Source organism: Phodopus roborovskii, unplaced genomic scaffold (assembly GCF_943737965.1).
Source record: "Phodopus roborovskii unplaced genomic scaffold, PHOROB, whole genome shotgun sequence".
Taxonomy (NCBI): domain Eukaryota; kingdom Metazoa; phylum Chordata; class Mammalia; order Rodentia; family Cricetidae; genus Phodopus; species Phodopus roborovskii.
In genome coordinates, this window is record NW_026126480.1 from 53,436,475 (window position 1) to 53,458,269 (window position 21,795).

Consider the following 21,795-nt stretch of genomic DNA (forward strand, 5'->3'; position numbering starts at 1 on the left):
ACCACCACCACCACCACCACCCGCCCTCCCCGCCCGCCCGCGCCCGGAGCTGCCGCCGCCGCCTCCGGCCCCGCCTGCCGCGCACAGCGCCAGCGAGCCGCCGAGGGGCCGAGCCGGGCGGGCGGCCGGCAGGCGGGCGGCAGCGCCCCCTAGAGGCCGCGCCTCTCGGGTCCGGGACGCGGAAGGCAGTCCTGGGCTGTTACCTGAGTCTTGCACCCAGGACTCCCTGGACGACCCCAAGGCATAACCATAAACGGGGATAGCATCTTAGGATGCTAGACTCCATGCTCCCAGCAGGTCGTTGACCCCAGACCGTGTATTATAACAAGAATCCTCACACCGACCAAGATCCCAGACTCAGATTTCAGAACATTCTGTTAGGATCATACCATCATAAACACCTCTGACCCCAGACTTTTGTTTTGTTTTGTTTTTTGTTTGTTTTATTTGTTCGTTTTTGTTTTAGACAGGGTATTACCATGTAGTCCTTGGTGTCCTGTAACTCACTATGTAAACCAGGCTGGCCACTAACTCACAGAGATCTGCCTGCCTCCGCCTCCCAAGTGCTGAGATGGACTAAAGCTGTGTGCTACCAAACCATATTCTGCTGAGAGCTTAACTTTTTAAAAATTCCATTGTTTATTTTCTTACTTATGCACACATGGAGGTCAGAGGACAGACAATTTGACAATCAGTTCTCTCTCTTTTTTTAACCACGTGGATCCCTAGGGATGGAACTCAGGTCCTCAGACTTGGTGGCCTTCTATGTGCCTCCTTCTATCGTAGCCAACTCCTGCCTATTCTGTCCTCCCAGCACTTGAGAAGCAAAGACAGGTGTCTTTCTGTAAGGTCAAATCCAGGCAGTGACCCTATCTCAAGCAAACAAATGAGAAAATTTAAACCACACACACATCTCTAGAGCCCCTTTCTGGTTTCCAACCTGCCAAGGCACTTCAAATCCAGCCTTGGCCACTTAGAACTGATTCCTGTGCCAGTCACAGGCTAGCAAAACAAGTAGCCTTACCCCTTTTACACTTCTTCACTGCTCTGGATCCATACAAATCAAATTGGGGGGGGGCAGTTATTAGTGGATGATATCCCTGGACATCCAAGTCAAAACCCAGGCTGGTTTCCCCTGACTCCTGCTTCATCCTCCCTCCTCTCTACTTCATCCCTACAGCCTCCTGAGAATCCTTTGACCTGTTCATATCTCAGGATCCCTATAACCACTGCCCTGCTGATAAAGGCTCTGACCAGAATGGCTGTTCTCAAATCCAGATCTGATGGGATTACTGCTCATTAAAGGCCAAACACGAGCTGTCTAGCCCCCCAGGACTACCAAGAGTGGAAAGTATTGTTTTGTTTCTGATAGACCAGGAAGACCTTGAACTCAGAGATCTGCCTGCCTCTGCCTCCCCAGTGCTGGGATTTTGAAGGCGTGTACCACTACACCTGGCTGAGAGTGTCAAGTTTATTATTATTATTGTGATTGTTATTATTATTATTATTTTATGTATACAAGTGTTTTGCCTGTATGTAGTAGTCTATAGTCTGTGTATTATGTTTGTGCCTGATGTCTGTGGAGACCAGAAGAGGGTGTCAGATCCCCTAGGACTGGAGTTACAGACAATTGTGAGCTGACATGCGGGTCTGGGCATTGAACCCAGGTCCTGGAGAAGAACAACCAGTGTTCTAAACTTTTGAGCCATCTCTCCAGCCCAAGTGTCAAGTCTTAAGGGGCCACTTTGGACACCAATCTTCTGCTGCCTAAGCCAGATTAGGTGAATGAACAATTTCTTGTTGTCTTTGTTTTTGTTTTGCTTTTTGAGACAGCTGTCCTGGAACTCAATCTGTAGGCCAGGTTGGCCTTGAACTCTCAGAGATTTACCTGCCTCTGCCTCTGCCACAGAGACTGGTCTATTTTGTTTTTTGAAATGGAGTCTCACTATAAAGACTGGGCTGGGCTCAAATTCACAGAAATCTGCCATCCTAGTACCTGGCTTAGGCAAATAGCCTCTTAAACTGCAAGCTGAAGCTCAGATGATGGAATCCTGTTCCCTCTCTAGCTTGGTTCCCACCATCCCCCAGAGTCCCCTTTCTCATTGTTAGTTCTCTGTTCTGGGCCTCTGCTCTTCTCTGAACCTGGAAGTTCTTTTATGGGCCTTCTTCCCTAACCTGATCCTAACTGTATACATGCTCCATTCTACTCTGACCACTACCAGCCCCTATTACTTTAACTTGAAACCATCACCAATCAAAATATGCATTATTGTGTTTTACAGTGGGGGGAGGGCAGACACTATGTTATTAAATGCCTACATCCATGTTAGAAATGTTGATATATGGGGGGGGAGATACCCACTATCTTCCACTGTAGTTGAAATTCCATGGTTCTTCTCTCTCTTGTGTGAATCTGTGTGTTACAAGCATGTGTATATGTTCATGTGGGTATGAGTGCATGTTATGTTCAAATGTGTGTTTTTGTGGAGGCCGGGTCAATCTTAGATATCATTTTCAGGAGTCATCTGTACATTTCTTTTAGTTAATTAGTTTTTTTTGAGACAGGATTTCTCTGTGTAGCTTTGGAGCCTATCCTAGCACTCACTCTATAGCTCAGGCTGGCTTCGAACTCACAAAGATCTGCCTGTCTCTGCCTCCCGAGTGCTGGGATCAAAGATGTGCACCACCACGGCCCAGCTTAGTTAATTTTAAGATTATTTTAATTTTTAAAAATTACAAGCCAGACAGTGGTGGTACAAGCCTTTAATCCTAGCACTTGGAAGGTAGAAGCAGATGGAGTTTTGTGTTGAAGGCCAGCCTGGTCTATAGAACAGGTTCCAGGACAGCCAGGGCTACACAGAGAAACCCTGCCTTGAAATAACAAACAAGTAAAATATATATGTATTATACATACATGTCTGAGCGTGGGTTTGTGCACATGAGTGCAGGTGACAGCAAGATCAAGGAGAAGGTGTTGGATCCTCTGAAGCTGGAGTTATAGAGGTCATAAGCCACCTGCTGTGGGTACTGGGACTGAATTCTGAGTCCTCAGCAAGAGAAGTACATGCTTTTAACCCTTAACTACCGCTCCAGCCATTTCTCCAACCATCTAATTCGAGACAGGGTCTTTCACGTGGAACATATACATCACGCCAATTAGGCTAGTCAGGATAGCTAGGAAACCTTATAAACCCACCTGTCTCCACCCCCACCCCTTACCCCAGTGCTGGGACCACAATCGTGTGTCATCGTGACAGGCTTTTTATGGGTACAGGTATAAAGGCTTGGAGGAAGAATCCACACTGTGCAGCAAGCACTTTACCAGCTAAATTATCTCTCCAGTGCCCCTAGCTCATCTCTTGTCCCCCGTGTCCATTTCAGGACCAGACTCAGACAGGCATCAATGTTTGATGCACGAATGAATGAGCGAGCGACTGCACTCTTAGAGCATCTGAAGTTTGAAGCAGAATTGGACTAGATGTTCAAGCAGGACCATTTGCCTGTGACCTTCTCCTAAGCCCTGCCCTGACTCTCTGGGCCTGGGCCTATAAGCACAACTCCACCCTGGCCTGGGGTTTCTGGAACAGCTCCTACTTAAAAAAAAAAAAGAAATCTGCCTGAAGAACTTGTCAGACCAGAGTCTGAGTGTGGGTTTGGAAATGTCTGCCATCCCTTCCACCACTACCTGGAAACCCAGATGGGCCATTCCACTCACCAGCCCCCACCCACTGCCCCAGCCAGACCTCCTTCTAGGGAGCTGGTCTCCAGGGCATCTCTCAGGGATTCCTGAGATCTGAGAAAGCAGTCAAAGGAAGCCAAGAACCAGAGGTCTGTGTAAGGAGGCCTGGCCTGGTAAGGCTAGTGTTTGAGATGGTGCTGCCCTCTGGTGGTGTTTGGAAGGTTGATTGTAATCTTGACCTTTCAGGCCAGTTTCAATCATTTCCTTCTTTCTACAAACCTTTGTCTGGTGTCCAGATTGTGTTGAATAGAGCCAGGATGCTGGCAGTGCAGTGGGGAGAGGACACCGTTTTATCTAGATCATCACTGGGTGGTTTTAAGTGTTGAAAACTCAATCAGCTCACACGTCCTGCTCCTACCTCCCCATGAAGCCTCCATTTCCCAAACCCCATGAGTCTTCTTCAATTCCTTTCTTCTTTTACCTTTCCTTGATCTGGTTGAAAAGATGGCTCAGAGGTTAAAAGCATTGACTGATCTTCCAGAGATCCTGAGTTTTAATTCCCAGCAACCACATGGTGGCTCACAATCATCTATAAAGAGATCTGATGCCATCTTCTAACATTGTATACATAATAAATAAATCTTTTTTCTTTTTTTTAAAGTATTCTTACCTTTCCTTTATACCCACATGCACACCAGCCATCATCTATGTGACTGGCCTCTTTTCAGGGTCTGTCTCTCCACTGTCTTGACTGTCCTAAGGCCTGGGATAATGCTTACCCCCTTCCAGTGGCCTATGGAACCTAACAGCCCTGGCCTATGCATCTCTCAACTTGGCACCCTCCATTCCTTCGCTCTCCAGCCTCTCTGTCACTTGAACAAATCTCTTCTTTGTTCACCTTCCCAGCCTAGGGGATAACGGAAAGGAGGGAGCCTTAAATGCCTTCATGAGATCCAGCTGAGAGACATTTTTTAGTGGTTGATGGGGGAGAACTCATTCCTGGACTGGTGATTCTGGGTTCTATAAAAAAGCAGGCTGAGTAAGCCATTAGTAAGTCAAAAAAGCAGCCCCCCTCCATCAGCTTCTGTCTCCAGGTTCCTGCCCTGCTTGAGTTCCTGTCCTGACTTCCTTCAATGATGAACAGTGACATGGAAGTATAAGCCAAATAAACCCCTTCCTCCCCAACTTGCTTTTGATCATGTTATTTTGTCACAGTAATAGAAGCATAAAAAAATGTTTGTTTTTGAGAAAGAGTGTTACCATATACCCTGGGTGGGCTTGGAGCTTGCTATACAGGCCAAGGTGGTTTTGGTCATTCATCAATCTTCCTGCCTCAGCCTCTGAAGTAACTGAGCTCCAAACATGAGTTACCATACACTCTTTTTTCCAAGACAAGATTTCTCTGTGTAACAGCTCTGGTCCCATTCTGTGGACCAGGCTGCTAACTCAAAGAGATCCTCTTGCCTCTGCCTTCCGAGTGCTGGGATTAAAGGCATGAGCCACCACCTGACTACCATAATATACTTTTTAAAAATTGTTTTGTTATCGTTATTATCATTGTGTATGTGTGCATGATGTGCATTTATGTGGGTGTGTGTGGCATAAATATATGTGTGAAGGTGAGCAGACAACCTTGTGGGGTTTGACTCTCCTTCCACATTTACATGGGTTCCAGAGACCTAATTTAGGTCCCCAGTCTGGCATGTCCTATTTGTTTGAGACAAAGTCATTGTATAGTTCAGGCTGGTCTCAAACTCAAGATCCTCCTGTCTCAGCTACACAAACGCTGGGATTAGAGATCTATGCCAGCAGGGCACAGGTTCTTAGCTTCTTTGTAGATTTTTAAGACTCTCTTCCAAGGAGCAGCACCTTCCCTTGGGACCCTTAAAGTCACTCAGTCCAGTCCTGTCCCCGCCCTAGCCCCAATCTGCTTTTCTGAGTTTTTGCAGAGGCCAGGATACCAACTACAATCTTCTGGACCTGGGCTACATCACTCGTTTGGGCAGTCAGCCCTGTCCTAGTTTGGTTCCACCCAGCCCCGCCAGATAGTGTTCTGGCTGTCCCTTATCTCACTTAACACTTGCAACTGGCTTGTGAATGTTTGAGTTACCGTTTTCTTAGCCCTCTAGCTGGTATTTGCTGTGGTGCTGTGATGCTTTGGGGGCTGGATCCGAGAGCTATCTTCTACTAACTCGGTCCAGTGCTTTGGTCAAATTGCTTATTCTGGGTCAGCATTGGTGAACCAGGATAAATCACAAAGCTTTGGGATAAGGTAGACTCTCAGCCTGCTGACTCCGCCCCAGTTAGAATCTTCGGTCTCATTTGTTCTCCAGGCATCCTCTAAAGTCTTTTCTCTCGCCTCTCTTCTGCCCTCTATCTTACTTTTCCTTTTCTGGTCTCTCAGGATGCTTTACTGTCTTCCAGCACACTACTGATTCATTGGAATCAGCTGCTGGAGATCTCTGCTCTCAGCCTCTGGAAAGGGATCGACAGGACAGGGAGAGGCAGGTGACTGGATCAGAACCTGGACAGAGCTCCATATTCGCTTGGGCTCCTATATCTGTGTCCTGGAAATATGTACGGAAGAGGTACATCCAGTGGGTATGAAGCATAAGTTGCACCCAGTACCCAAGCCACACTTAGTAAAGTTGGCCTGGGGGGACATGGGATCTACCCATCAAAGTATTACATCATTTGAAGGGCCCTATGAAAATAAAATAGTAAGCCTCCAGGCTAGAGAGATGGCTCAATGGTTAAGAACACTTGCAGCACAATCATGGGGCATTGAGTTCAGATTTCAGTATCTAACAAGCCAAGAGTCTTAGAAATAATTTATACTCCAGCTCCAAGGGATCTGATGTCCTCTTCTGGCTCCGGAACACACTGGCACAAAACACCTCCCAGCTGACCACACACACACACACACACACACACACACACACACACACACACACACTTACTTAGTGGTACACGACCTTAATCCCACAATTTGGGAGGTAGGGGCAGGTGGATCTGAGTTTGAGGTCACAGCCTGTTCTATTTATGAGTTCTAGAACAGGTAAGGCTACATAGAGACCTTTGTCTCCCAAAACCAAAACAAAACTTAAATAATTTTTAAAAACTTTTTGAGACCATGTTATTCTGTGTAGCCATCTTGGAACTTGCTTTACACACTAGGCTGGCCTCAAATTTAGAGATCTGCCCATCTCTGTCTCCTGAGTGTTCGGATTAAAGGTATGTACCAAAGCTTGGTCACTCTTTTGAGACAGGGCATCTTTGTGTAGCTCTGGTTGTCCTAGTATTCATTCTGTAGTCTAGGCTGGCCTTGAACTCACGGAGATCCATCTACCTTTGCCTCCTGAGTGCTGGGACCACCACCACCAGTCAAATAATGTACTTTTAAAATGTGTGTGCATGGCATAGCTTATATGTGGGCAACATACATGCAGGAGTCAGTTCTCTCCCACATGGCCTCCAGAGGTCAAAAGCAGTTCAGGTACAGGTGCCATCCATCTCTTATACAAAGGTTTTAAGTAGGAAAAACTAGCACCTGGACTAATCATTGAAATGTTCTTCTACTGAGTTGGAAATGGAGTTGGGACTAGCACAGTAGTTCTCAACTTTTCCAAATACCTGTGTTTTAGGTGACCCCAGTAAAAGGGTTGTCCAGCACCCCAAAAGAGTCACAACCCATAAGTTGAGAGCCTCTGGACTAGAGGTTGTTGATGATTTGAGATCCTATACAGTGGTGACAAGCATAAGAATATGAAACAGAGGGCATGATATAATGGAGGCAAAGCTAACAATTTCCTGTTCTAACACACGAATAACTCATCTTCGGGAAACTTAACTACAGATCAGTTTATCCATTGCCCCATCTGTTTCTGGAGCATAGAGCAAACCTAGACAGGCTTAGCTGTCAGTTCAGGGTAGCAGGATGAGTAGGAATTCAATCTTCCTGAGACACAGAGGATTTCTGGCATCAGGCAGTGCTTGTCTAGAGGTGAGAATTAGTTCATAATTTACTAACAACAGATTTGGTCATGTGGCTAAGCTGAAGAGTGGGATAAATGCCAATCACAGCCTATCTGGAGGCTTCAGACTGGCACCAACTTCAAGCAGGGGCCTAGCCTGTGGCTTCAGCAATGCAGAGGTTGGTCTTGATTATTGGGGCTGAAAGATGAGAAGTGCCCAAGCTGTTCCAATTATTGACTGTTTACTTTTGGGGATGCTGGATAACCTCAGCACATAAAATAGACATCCATTAAAAACTTTGCTTTGAGGCGGGGCAGTGGTGGTGCACACCTTTAGTCCCAGCACTCAGGAGGCAGAGGCAGGGAGATCTCTTGAGTTCTAGACCAGCCTGGTCTACAAGAGCTAGTTCCAGGACAGCCTCCAAAGCCACAAAGAGACTGTGTCTCGAAAAAGCAAAAAACTTTGCTTTGGGTCGGGCGGTAGTGGCCCACACCTTTAATACCACTCAGCAGGCAGAAGCAGGTGGATCTGAGTTGGAGGATAGCCTGGTCTGCAGAGTGGGTCTAGGACTCCTCTCATTCCTCTACCCCAAAAAGTTTGTTTTGGGCTGGAGAGATGGCTCGCTGGGTAAAGCCATTTGCCAGAAAGCCTGACAAGCATTAGCGCACTGGAACACACATGGTGACAAAAACACTTTTTGAAACTGTCCTCTGACCTCCACAGGCATGCCTTTTTGAAATGAAGAAAGTTAAACACACTGATTTTTACCAGTGACAAGCTGTTTCTGCCCAGAGTGGTGGGATTAGCACTCCCTGGCCTTGGCTGAACATGCCTGTATGGCCTTCTGAGTCCCCCTTTCAGACATACGCATACACCAAAGGAGAAAGGGGTTAGTTTTTGTTTTTAAAGTCTTTTTATTTAAAAACAAAAACAAAAACCAAATCAAAATATTTCCCATTGGAGGCTATTTCTTTCTTTTTTTGTCTTTTAAAAATTTTATTACACAAATATCTCCCATTCCCAAGTGTCAGAAGAAAGACATCTTTGCTCTTTCTAAAACCAAGTAGGGAACTTTTAGAAAACAAAGTCCAACTAGATTCCTTCCTTCCTTGACCCAAAATAATGTCAATGTGTCAGCTGGCGGCCAAAGACTTACTCCCTTAATGCTTACATTTAATTTAAAAATCTTAGCACAACATTGGAGATTGACTCTAAATAAGCAACAAAAAAATATATATTTACAATATTTCCCCCCAAAAAACAAACCCTTTAAACATAGTGACTTTAGGAGTTTTATTTATTGAGCAGTTATTTTTTTTAATCACCAAGTGATTTTATATTATATATATATAGTCATATATATATATATATAATTATCTTCCTTTCCTTTGTGGTTTTTTGCCCCAGTATGTGGAAAGATGAAGGCAGAGGTCTGATCCTACAGTCTGAGGAAGCCAGGCTCTGGCAAGAGCATAGCTAAGAGTTGAGGCAGGACAGTGAACTTACATGTTTTTGCCCCCAGAGACACTTCTCTCCTTTGCAAGGACCAACCCTCACCTCTAAGAACCATTCTCCCTCATAGTCCTAAAGAAAAGAAACACCCAGCAAGGGCATCAGTCCATCTGCCACCACCCTGAGCTCCCTTTACAGCTGACGAATCTGTGTGTAAAACACTTGCTTTTTCCAAACCTAAATGCAAAGACCAAAACCCCAGACAAGCCATCAGCTTAGAATTTCTGTGGATAAACTCTCCCAAAGGTCAGAGGCACTCTCCCGGCACAATCCCTGCTCTGAAGGGGTCTCTCCACCTCCCCTTTTATAAAAAGACGACCAACAAACTTAGTAATTTTAGTATTTCCACAGGAGCAACCAAAAAAAAAAAAAAAAAAAAAAAAAAAAAGAAAAGGCAGGAAGCTTCTAATTATAGGTCATTAATATTAATAAGGTTTTTGCTCAACACCCAGGGTTCTTTACAGAAGTTCCCCTAACGGAGGCACTCTGGAATAAGTCACTGGCATTTCCTCAACATTTCAGCCCCAGAATCCTGGGTCCTAAAGACCAATGGAATGGCAGAGGGTCATGGGAACAGACTGTTGTGTTTTAGGTGCAGACAAGAGAATCAGCAGATTGGAAGAAACAATGCCACCCTTTGCCAGAGCCCAGTTTCCCTGGAGGAAGTCTGGTTAATGCCAGGGTCAAAGCTGGGTTAAATGGCAAAGAGGGGCCACTTCTGCCTCTATTGCTTTGGCAGTGGCAAGGGTGCAGTTAGCATCTCTCCTTGGCGGTTCATACTTCAGACTCATGGTACCTGGGCTCTGTCCCCTCCTGCCGGAGTTTGGGAATGCCTGAGGCTGGGTTACAGGAAAGTGGGGTGGTAAGTGGGAAGGGGTATGGCTGGGGGAAGAGAAGGCAGGGCAAGGCTGTGCTATCAATCTCCTACAGATGGGGAGCAGAGTGCAAATTTGCATGTATCACTGACAAACTCTGGCCACAGGCCTCTGCTGAGCATCTCCTCACACTCTAAAGATTGACCCAGAATAATTCCGACCTTTTTTCTTTCCATTTTTTTTTTTAAAGTGCAAAAAAGCTCTCTGCTGCCCTAGAGAGAGGATCTTTGGACAGGCCATTCAATGTAAAGTAAAAGGGGGCAGCTGATGGGGCTTGAAGAAGGGTGATGGAGAGAGAGACCTCATGCTCCCCTCCTTCCCTGCACAGATGTGCAGCACACTCAGCCAGACACACAGAGGCACATGCACACACACACTTCCAAGGCTGCAGGCAGAGGGTAGGTGACTAGCTTCCAATCAGGACTCGCCCTTAAAAGGCACCAGGTCAGTGAGCTGCTAGGCTATACACAGGCCTGGGCTCAGAGAGCTATGCTAAACCAGAAGCCTAGAAGGCTGGCCTGGAGGCAGGTTGGGACTCAACCAGTCCTCTACTCCCCCAACCTGAGGAAATAGGCTGCTTCTTCTGAGGACACACATTCTAGGAAAGCCCTATTAGGGCAGGAAAAGGACACATGGAAAAGGGCAGTTGGTGAGAGGCATTGGGGTGGGAAGGGGAGATGATGCCTGTCTTAGAATATGCCTGGGTGGCAATGAAATGGAGCATCTCTGGGGGTACAGTTCCAGCTCCTTGGAAGAGCGTTTTTAATAACCCCAGTAAGTGCAACAACAAACTCAGAGACTAGTGGGAAAATTTAGGGGGTGGTGTCAGAATGGGGACTATATTATGTGAATGAGCACGAGTGTTGGACAGCATCAAGCTCAGGGAAAAGAAAAAGGGCTAGTATAGACACGGAGCAAAGCTTCAGACATCTCACAGCACCATTGAGACCTGCCAGGTCTGGTGTTCCTAGGGCTGTTAGCCCCTCCTGCAGAAGCCGGGAGAGTGTAACGGAGGAGAGACACGCAACGGACACCATGAGGAGAACCTGGCCAGGAAGGCAAGGCTACCTTCCTCCCTGGAGTTTGCTCAGAACCAGGCACTGCTGGGGGACCATGAGTGAAAGGAAGGGCTTTTGGCCCAGTGCAGGTGAAAGATGCACAAATTCACCAAAACTGAGAGCCCAGCTTCCCAGCTGGCAGACGAGCAAGCAAGCAGGCACCGGGGACAGCACAGCCTGTGCTTTCTCCTTGATCGACCTCTCTTCTCTTTTCCTTGGGAGGGAGAGGAGCAGGTAAGTAACCTTGGTGTCCACCATCCTCTCTGCCCCACCTGTGGGAGAAGGGCTCAGAGAAAAGAGAGCAGAGAGGGAGTGTGTCATTGGCCTCAAGCCTGCGCAGGGAGAGACTCTCCTTGGTGGGAAGGCAGGGGAAGATTTTCCTGTTCAGTCCGGTCTGAGCATGTCTTAGCTAATCTTCTGTATCAGTTTCTCATCAGACAGGCAGTAGAGGCTGTTGATGGACAAGTCTGAGATGAAGTGCTCACAGGCTTTTCTAGTGATCTGCTTGCACCCTCGAAGGTCAATCAAGGTGACGTTAGCAATTCGCCTTAGGAAGAACAGGGTCTGGTCTGTCAATTTATTGCAACCTGTGGGCAACATGGCCAAGAGAACAAGGATCACAAACACAGCCACAAATGCCCATCTCTGATGTTTAGTTCACCCAACTACCTTTCTCCAAAATGTTAATCAAAGCCCATTTTGTCACACTGAGAGAGACCAGAGGTGCCATAAGTACTGTGGCTCTCTGTCTTCCTCCAAGAAACATGGGCAAGTGAGCAGCACAAGGGCCATTGGTTAACCAGACTAGAAGCTGGATGGCAGCCATACACATAGGCACCTGAGTTTATTACCTGCCTCAGAGATCTTTTGGGTAAAAAAAGGAATAGAAATCTCTTGTTCTACAGATGTAAACTCTTTGTTGTTGTTTTGAGACAGGGTCTGCCTGTGTCACTCTGGCTGGCCTTGAATTTTCAGAGATCTGACTATATCTATTTCCCCCCACCCCCACCCCAAGTGCTGGGATTAAAAAAAGTGTGTGGCACCACAACTGGCCAGGTATTATTTGTTTGTTTTCTGTTTTGAGATAGGATTTCTCTGTATAGTCCTGGCTGTTTTAGGACTCACTTTATAGACCAGGCTGACCTCAAACTCAGAGATTTGCCTGACTTTACCTTCCAAGAGCTGGGATTAAAGGCATACGCCACCACAGCCTGGCTCAGATGCAAATTCTAAAATTTTAATACTTATTTTTTTTGAGAGACTCACTACACAAACTTCACCACTGACCTCAAAGTCAATAAATCTATCTTCCCCTGCTTTCAAAACACTGAGATTAAAGGTGTGTGCCACCATGCCCAGCTGTGCATTTTCAAAAGATTTGTGTGTATGCCAACATGTGTGTAGGTGCTCAAAGGCTAGTAGAGTAGTTACAAGTGGTTGTGAATCCCCTGACATGGGGGATGGAGACCACTGAGCCAACTCTAGTCCCATGCAGATCAATCAATAAGTAAGCACTGTTTAGTTCAGAAAGAAGGGATATCACCTAATATTCCAAGTACAAAGACACCAGCATACCTGCCATATTGAGCTCTGTGAGGGAGTATCGAGTGGAAGACCCGACAGCAGTGAGTAGGTTGGAGGACTGATCTGTAAGGTGGCTGCAGTGACTGAGATCGAGTCGAGACAAAAGGGGCATGTGACGAATGATGAGTCGTAGAGTGGCATCTGTGATGTCAAGGCCTGCCAGCCGGAAGTCTGTCATGTTCCGGAGCTTGCTTCGATTGTCCTGACCTGCACATGCAAGAAAGAACTTATACTGAGCAATGGTGGCGCTCATTTTTAATCTTAGCACTTGGAGGAATGGGGGTGCGCGCACACAGACAGGCAATCTCTATGAGTTCAAGGCCAGCCTGGGTTACACAGCAAGTTCCAAGATAGCCAGAGCTATCTAGAAAAAACTAAGAAGCTTAAATCCAAACTTTTAATTATCTACTAAAGCCCCAAGGTGGCAGCAGCTATGTGGTATGTGCTTGCTAGGACCCCCTTGATAGGGTTAAGCAAAACTGCCACACTTAACCCAAGTGAACAATATTTCTATAAAATAAGGTTATTTTCTATGTTCTCAGTGTCAGATTGTATGCCCACTTCCAAGGTAATGTGTGGAATGGGCCCTCCTTCCTCACAGTCCTGTGAATCTCTGTATACCATCCAGTATGCAAAGAGCTTTCAATGTCCTACACTGAGCAAGACTTTCTCAGGTTTACACTCTCTGGGCCCAAACTAAATTCATAGAATGGACTGTCACCTGTTTGTAGTACATAGCCTCTATATTTTAGCTGTGTACTCTTGCATTCTTCCACAGTTTAATTCTGAGACTTTAAGTGTCAAGGTCTGTCCAAAAAGAAAAGTACCTCAAGACAGACACAGATAGTCAGGTAGGACCAGATCATACCTGGTTTATCTGTAGGTGGAGTCAACAAGTCCCGAATTTGAGGGTCTTTAATTCCTACTGCCCACCGAAGATCAAGTGTCCTGAGAAGGGGGCAGCTAGATGTGCTGAGGGCAGAGACTGCAGACCAGGAACAGCCCGCTAGAAGGAGGTCTTTTAGTCCTGCAACAAATGTAAACAGATATAAAACATACTTTGCATATAGAGAATCCAAAGCCGCAGTTACCAGTTGTTCTGGAAAAAAGGAATAGCTCTCCAGTCTAAAGGAAGAGAAGTAATATGTTCTAATCTAGTAATTAAGTCTAAAGATTGTCATAGTGTCTAGGCCTCCAAATTATAACTTTTATTTTGGTGTTAAAATCAACTGCTGGTCTCCAGAACTTCCAGGACAACCTCCAAAGTTACATAGAAACCCTAACTCAAAACAAATCAACAAAAACAACAACAACCCCCCCCCAACAACAAACAAACAAATCAACTCCTGGAAAGCTGGATGGTGGCTGGCACACAGCTTTAAACCCAGCACTTGGGAACAGAGGCAGGTGGATCTGTGAGTTCAAGGCCAGCTTGATCTACAGAGTGAGCTCCAGGACAGCCAGGACTACATAGAGAAACCCTGTCTTGAAAGGGGGAGAAAAAAACCAACAAAAACCAAAACAAACAAAACAAAATAACCAATTGCTAGAGCTGGATGTGGTAATCCCAGCACTTAGAAGGCATAGGCAGGCTGATCTCTGAGTTCTGCATAGTTTAAGGACACAAAGTGAGACCATCTCAAAGCAAAACAAACAAACAAGATACATGCTGGGGGTGGTGGTGGGAGGGGGTGAGGGAGATAGTTAAGCAATTAAAAGTAGTTACCATTTCAAACAAGAACAGAATATCCCCAGAAACCACATAAATGCTAGGCAGACATGGCAGCTTGCATTACAGCATTGAAAAGAGACAGGATCTCTACAAACTGTATATCAAGACTAGCCAAATCATATGCAAGCTCTGGAGTGTACACTTACCCACATTCATATACACTAAAAGAAGGAAAAGAAAGACCTAACTGCTTAGTTTCTACTAGAGCAACAGATGCTGTGTGGCTTGTCCTCCTGAGACCTCAATGGGGCTCAGGAAATGTGCAGGGCAACCCAATCATTCTGTATCTAGTACAGTCACCATTCCAGCAATGCTTTAGAGACTAGACTGGCAGTCACAGTGGCCCTAGGTAAGGAGATATTTTATTCAGGAAGACAGCCATAGTATAGGACTCACACTCTACTGCATCAGTTCTAAGCAGTGCTAACCAGAATCTAATGTTCCCTGCTGGTCCTCTAGGTCTGGCTGCTCACCTACCTGGCAGCCTATTGACCAACCACGTCAGCTGCTTTTTGGAGATGTTAGTCCAACTAAGGTCGAGGCTTACTGGCTGCCGCTTGATGATGCCACTGAGAGCTTGGGGTACGATGGCCTTACACCTACTCAAGTCAATTTTTGTCCAAAGTCTTTTATCACAGCACCTGTAAGAGGAAAGAGAATTTAACTAACTTGATATTCCTGTCACAGGCACTCTACTAGAAGGCTCTGATAAAGGCAGAATACCTGAAGGCTATTCCTCTACTGTAAAAAACCAAGGATCACTGTCATTCTGTGCCTCAGGATTAGGCAAAAACTGCCTTGTTCTTTAAAAAACTAGACATTATGCAAATCTCGGTTAAGTGGGGAATGATTTGGCTAGTCCACACAACAATATGTTGTATTATCTTCATTTATACTAAAACAGGATGGCTTCTGTCAAAAGGTGTACAGGAAGATTTAGACAGTTTTTGTAATCTGTAAATTTATTACTGCCTAGAACTCCTTGGCTTGCTCCATTACCTTGTCACTTGCACTTGAGGGAGATGAAGGGTGCTACTGAGCATCACTACATCTCATCTTGTCTTGAGCCTATTACTGTCTCAGGTCAGGACTCTCTATTAGTCTAGACAGCCCTCTTCCACATCTGCTTCCCTGCTAGCTTGACATCTTCTAGGCAGATCAGTCAAAAACTGAATGACAGAGGCCTTTCTACTGCAGTCTACAGATAGTACCACACCATGCAATGTTATAGTCCTGGCCCTTGAGCTCAGTCTGCCTGGCATAGCACAAGGAGATAATATTTAACAGGAGCCTTATGTGTCTTGGCCTGAAAACCAAGGAGTAGAGCCTGGCAGGGCCAGTTACTTGGCAAAAAGAAATTAAGAGAATTTGGGTAATCACACATTAATTCTAATTCAATAAATAAGCTTTGCATTGGCAAAGTTATTAGATTGACAAAATCTCACTGATGACACACCAAATGTTGACGGCAGGAGTTCTTAAATAAATAAATACACAACAAGCCAGAGTACACAGCTAGACCCATCCCAGAGGCTCTGGCTGCAGGCCTGGGGATCTGCTTTCCTTTCTTCCCCACACCCTTCTTTTTTGCCTGTCTCCTGAATGCTGGGATTACATATGTGTACTACCATACTTTAAAAAGTTCCTACATATATAGTGCTGGTCAGAACACCAGATTTTGGGAAAATCAGTAATAAGGATAGAGTATGACCAAAATGAAAATTATACACCCTTATAGAAAACCTCACAATGCTCCAGAGCAATTTCTTAGATCATTAGCTCTAGGGATTGTCCCTACTGGAGGAGAAATGGTCCACTAGGAAGGTTCATTTTGCAAAGTCCATACATTCCTCCTGGAGCAATCCTGTCATGAACACTGGACCACGAACCTAGCTTGTCACACTCTCAAGCAGCACAAAGTAAGTTAGGGGTTGGGACAACAGGCTTACAACCTCTGAGAACCTACATTTGAGAACAAATCATACAAATCTATCCCTTAAATCAGTTTGTCTTACCCCAGCAGAGAGAGAGTGAAACAAAGCAGGAAAGGGTCAAATTCCCCTAACATCTGGAAGTACAATGGACTACGTCTTTAACAGCATCCACAGACTAGGTCTCTTTACTCCTTAAAAGACTTTTGCCATGCCTACAGTTAACCAAGGTGCATACAGTAAGACCTGCCACCTACTCCCCTGCCCCTATTCCTGACCCCCTGTATCCCTGCTCACCATTTATACCATGTCTTGCACACTCGCATACATTCACAAAGTTCTTTGCGGCTGAGGTAGCGGAAGACAGACATCCAGACCTCCCGCTGCATCCAGCTTTCGTCTCCATCCTGAGCCCAACTGCCCCGGCCATTCAGCCTGGCTGCACCCCCCTCCTCTGCACTGTCATCTTCCTCCTCCTCTTCTTCCTCCTCCTCTCCCCCTAGCCCCTCCTCATCCCCACGCTGGGGGTTTCGAGCTGGGCAGTGCTGCATCAGCACACGGGGGTTAGGGCGAAGGTTGGCAGAGGAAGCTGTGATGGCCTGCAGCTTGGGCACAATGGAAGTCCCGTGGAGCTCTTTGGTGGGCCTCTGTAGCGTAACAGTGAGGTACGATCCCCGGATCTTGGCTTTCTCAACTTCAGACAGCTCCTTTTTGCCGCTGGGATTGTTCTCCTTTTCCCGTACCATGGTGCGCTCTGTGGCTTGTAGCCGCAACAACTGCCGCCGTTTGAAGCGCTCATCACGGCTGGCACTGTGGTGGTCACTGGGGCCAGCCCCAGGGGATGACCGAGTCACCATACCCCGGGGCGAAACTGGGTCGTGGATGAGCTGCAGCATGGAAGTAGGTGAGTGAGGCGGGGGCGTGAGGGGCTCCTCGCAGCTCCTCAGGGGCCGTAGGACTTTGGCTTGCACAGCTTCTTCATCACTCTCTTCTATTTTCCGCTTCTGCAAAATGCCCAGAAAAGAAACACCAGTGCTTCCTTTTTCTAACCCTTCTAAAGTAACAAGGAGAACCTGAGAGAAGCCAGGTCACTGCTGCCTAAGGGGGCTGTTTCCTCAGAGCCTATGATTCAGACTGCCAAGATCAGCAACTGAACTCACACCTAGGCCATAGAATGCTGATTTCAGAAAACAAAATCCTTATATGGTCAGTTGGGAAACCCATCTGCAAGAAAAGGTTTGTGTCAAGTACAGAGAAATAAAATCTAGGACACGAGGCTTCTTGATTCTGCACCCTACCATATTCATTGCACCTCAATTTTGGGTAATTCTTGGGTAACTCTTATCTTTTATGTAACTTGACCATTTTTATTTATGTCTCTAATGTAGCTCTTTCACAATCAATGTTTCTTTCACAATGCATCCATGTTGATGAGAGAAAACAGCTCATTTAACCATGGACAAAGAAGCAGGGGCATAGAGACCAGACTTTACAGCCTCTCAGCTGTCAATTCTGTAGCATCTCAATTCAGCTCTCCATGAGGAATCCGATCACTGCAGAGATTTGCTTACCTCATCCTGTACTACTTGCACTTTCTAGATGCCTATGCTTTCCTGTGACCACCTTTGCTATGCTGTGACAAAATTCAGTCAACACATGCCATTAAATATCCTATTAATAAATCAGATTTTCCATAAGGAGACATTCTGTCAACAGCAACAGTCCTAGTCTATTTTCTTTTGCTCTTTACATTCTTGGTCACTAGGGAGGAAATGATCATCTTTGTTCTGGAGCTAGCTTTTACAGCATATTAAAATTCGATAGAGACAGTATTTGCTACCTTCAACTGCACCAGTGAAGACAAATTCAAAACCTAGTTCAAGAACATGGAATGAGAACTTTAGTCAGTTCCACAAAACCTCATTCTCAAAAATATTGCAACTAGCCTGACATGGTGCATAAACCTTTAATCTCAGCATCGGAGAAGCAGAAGTAGTAGGATCTAAGTTCAAAGCCAGCCTGATCTACATAGTTGAATTTTGGGCCAGCAAAAGCTACTCAGTATAATCTTGTCTCAAAATACTAAAACAACAAAAAAGTCTTGACTAAAATTTCAACTGCCCCAGAGCCCAAGGGGAAGAAATTTCCTTCATGGTTCTTCTTCATGCCTATGCAGGGTCCTTGAAGAACTGACAGGAGGCAGCTATCTCCTGCTGTCTGTGACCTCAGCAGGTCTAGCCTTGCCAGCATAAATAATCAAGAGTCCTTTTGGCTCTCTGATGTTACTGGTCTTCATTAGGACAACAACCTCAGCTGCCCTGGGCTAAGGTCATAAGCTGGTCCCCACTCTCTCTCTAGTGGAGTGACTTTGGAAGTGCTTCTGAATTACACATTTGGGCGCATGGGGCAGGTAAGGAAGGACAAAGAGGGAAAGATGACCCACCCCCCCAAAAAAGTAAACCTGCTTAACTGGAAACTCTAGTGTATAAATCCAATATGCAACAGCAACACAGACAAAGCCTGCCTCCCCACTAGTTAAATTCCTCAGGACAAAGTTGCATACCTAATTCTCCAACTCAATAACCCAGGGATGATGGTTCCTGCCTTTCTAGTACCCTACAGAATAAAAAAAGACACCAGGAATCCCAAGTGGAACAGTACTTAGTAATACAAAAAACAAAAACTTACAAGACTAAAAACAAAACAAACAAACAAAAACAAAAAAACTGCCCCAAACAAACAAAAAACAAAACAAAATCTTGGGTCAGAGAAAGCCCATGGATACTATTGTCAAGTCCAGTATACAGCAACCTACCAGACCAAACATTTTCTTTACCTGGGCTTTCTCCGAGCTGTCGTCCTGGTAACACTTTGGACACTCCCAGCAATTTGGCAATTCCTCGTTAAGTAACCCCTCTCCATCCATCTACAGGAAGATAGAGATGTTAAAAAATAGTCGTCTCTGCGGTCTATATCACACAGTAACACAGGTAGGAAGAAGCTGGAAGAGTCATCTCTCTCTCTCTCTCTCAAACAGGGTTTCTCTGTGTGGACCAGGTTGGCCTCAAACTCAGAGATATGCCTGCCTCTGCCTCTCAAGTGCTGGTATTAAAGGTGTGTAACAACCCCATTTACCTATTTCTAAACATACTGGTCGACATGGCAATTAAAGACAGTAATAACACCCACTCCCAGCCACTGGTAAACTGACAAATTTCACCCACCTTGATTCTAGGTTCCCTACAAAGATTTTTCAGGGTTGAATTTTCCTTCCCTAAACATATCATGTCAATGGCACTAGACCCTACCTTGCTCATTTGGGCAAACTAATAACTACTGAGATTCAGAGATCAATGGTTTAGTTTCTGTGACTCAGGGTTCTCCACTGTAAAATTTAGATACATGTTAATGCATCCACTTAATTGCTTGAGATATAGTAACACAAACCCTAGCCTGTAATAAGAACTAAATTCAAAATGTTTATGGCTGAATATAGCAGCATTTGCCTGTAATTTCAGCACTTGAGAGTTTCAATACAATGGCCTGGAGACTTCAAACATACTACCACTATTCACTAGGATGTGAACTGGTCTATTTGTCTATACTCAAGAACTATCAAACAGCCCGAATCAAAGTAGACATATGAACAATGGGCTAATGTTAAATGGCTCACCCCTGTAACCAGGGAGCCAAAAGTCCACAGCAGAGATGGTAACAGCTTCTACTGACAGGTGTTCCACCCTTTTGTCAAGGGAGGGCCTTTAAGCATCTCTTTACCTGGAGGCAGCCTGGGTGAACTATCTCATTGCAGATGCAGCATTCCATGAGTTTCTTTTCAAAGTCTTGTGTCTCTTCATTCTGATCCACTTCTCCACAGAGAGAACATGTAACTGAATGAGGCAGTCTGGGCTACAAGAGGACAAAGATCAGGAGACCAGATTTAATAATTTCATGTTCCCTTTAAATGAAGATGGGAGACATGGTTCACCTGGGACACACAAAGACAAGGTAGTAAGAAGAAGAGACTGTCAGAGACAATTAATTCACTCTTTGTTGGCTTGTCTTTGGTCTCATGTTCTTTCTTACTAAGGAGGGGACAGAAACAGTGAAATACTTTTCAAATGCTGGTGCTCTGTTTGAACATTAGATGAGTACAGCCAAAACATTAGATTACTTTCACTACTTGATACCTTTCTTCTGAACTCAGAAAGAGAGGAACTCCATCTCAGCTGAGTCTCTCTGACTTACATAGGCAGAATATTACAGTCTCTCTGCCACGAGCACCACTTCAGAAAAGTCTTTTACCAAGATCACTTACTGCTAAGCACTGTCGGAGGACACAGGATTGCTTCATGCGTCCAGGCCCACCAAATTTCTTCATGTCCCTGCAATAGTGGCAGACACCACATTCTCCTTGAACGCATGCTTTGCATTTCCTACAGCGCACTCTTCTCCGCCTGGCTCCAGACACAATGGGGGAGGCGGCAGCAGGCCTCACAGGTGTTAAGCGTGGAGCTGGCTTCATGGTGTGAGGCTTTGTGATGGGAATGGTAGGAACCCTTACCTTTGGCCTAGTAGGGAATTTAAGCTGGAAAAAAAGAAAGCAGTGAGGTCAACCAAATCTGTACAGACTATTACATGGCAATGTACCTGATCTAGAACTTGGCAAAGCCTTGTCTGTAGGCAAATATGCCCATTGCCTATTTTTAATAAACTTTTATTGGAACACAGTCACGTTCATTTATTATATATTATCTATGGCTATTTCTAAATGTTATAGAGCTATGACATGGTGACTGCTATATCAATCTACAGAATCTCAAAATTGATAGAAAAATCTACCAAACCCTGTCCGAACACATTGATACCCCTTTTCAAATTAGAGAGCTGTAAGACTTGCCCTTCTCTAAAACTGTAGGGGTTAAGTACCTTGAACTGAAATCATCAAAAGGTCCAAACTTCCTATAGTTCCTATAGTGTATCACTCAGAATATACTCAAACAGGATGGCAAAGTCCTGGAAGGTAAAACTAGTCTTATTGATTTATCATTCCAAATGGCAGCACACACCACTTGTTATAGTGCATATAATAACATTTAAGTGTGGAATAAACACCAATGTTTATTAATAATTTCAACACCTGTGTTTATTTACCTTGCTAGGGACCTTTCCAAGGATAAGAACCTTATCTTCTGTTTCTTTAATTTCTCATTTCTTAACACTTTTCTAACACGAAATAATCAACAGCCATAAATGACTGAATTGTTTTGAGGAAGTCCTCACAGCAAGTGGGAATTCTCCACTGAGGAAGAAGGGTCCTTTAAAGACATTATTCAACCCCAGAATATTAGTGTTCTGCCTAAACAACTCTGGAATGTGAAGGCTTTGCAACTGCCAGCTAGGAAATACTGAAGAGGAGCCTAATTTGGCTCATAGACAGAATACACCA

The 21,795-nt window shown here is 45.2% G+C and overlaps 1 protein-coding gene across 3 annotated transcripts in view; it reads right to left on the reverse strand.

Moving 5' to 3' along the window:
* Positions 1–8,933: 8,933 nt before the first annotated feature.
* The window catches only part of Kdm2a (lysine demethylase 2A), a 72,144-nt gene continuing 59,282 nt past the window's right edge, over positions 8,934–21,795 (reverse strand). For all 3 annotated transcript variants that reach the window (XM_051193572.1, XM_051193571.1, XM_051193570.1), the window contains exons 14-21: positions 20,665–20,934; positions 20,124–20,255; positions 19,183–19,272; positions 16,644–17,350; positions 14,893–15,056; positions 13,552–13,710; positions 12,675–12,890; positions 8,934–11,686 (exon numbers count right to left, since the gene is read on the reverse strand). In XM_051193572.1, coding sequence (XP_051049529.1) covers positions 11,505–11,686; positions 12,675–12,890; positions 13,552–13,710; positions 14,893–15,056; positions 16,644–17,350; positions 19,183–19,272; positions 20,124–20,255; positions 20,665–20,934 — 1,920 coding nt within the window. In that variant the 3' untranslated portion in view covers positions 8,934–11,504. The remainder of the gene's footprint in view (positions 11,687–12,674; positions 12,891–13,551; positions 13,711–14,892; positions 15,057–16,643; positions 17,351–19,182; positions 19,273–20,123; positions 20,256–20,664; positions 20,935–21,795) is intronic.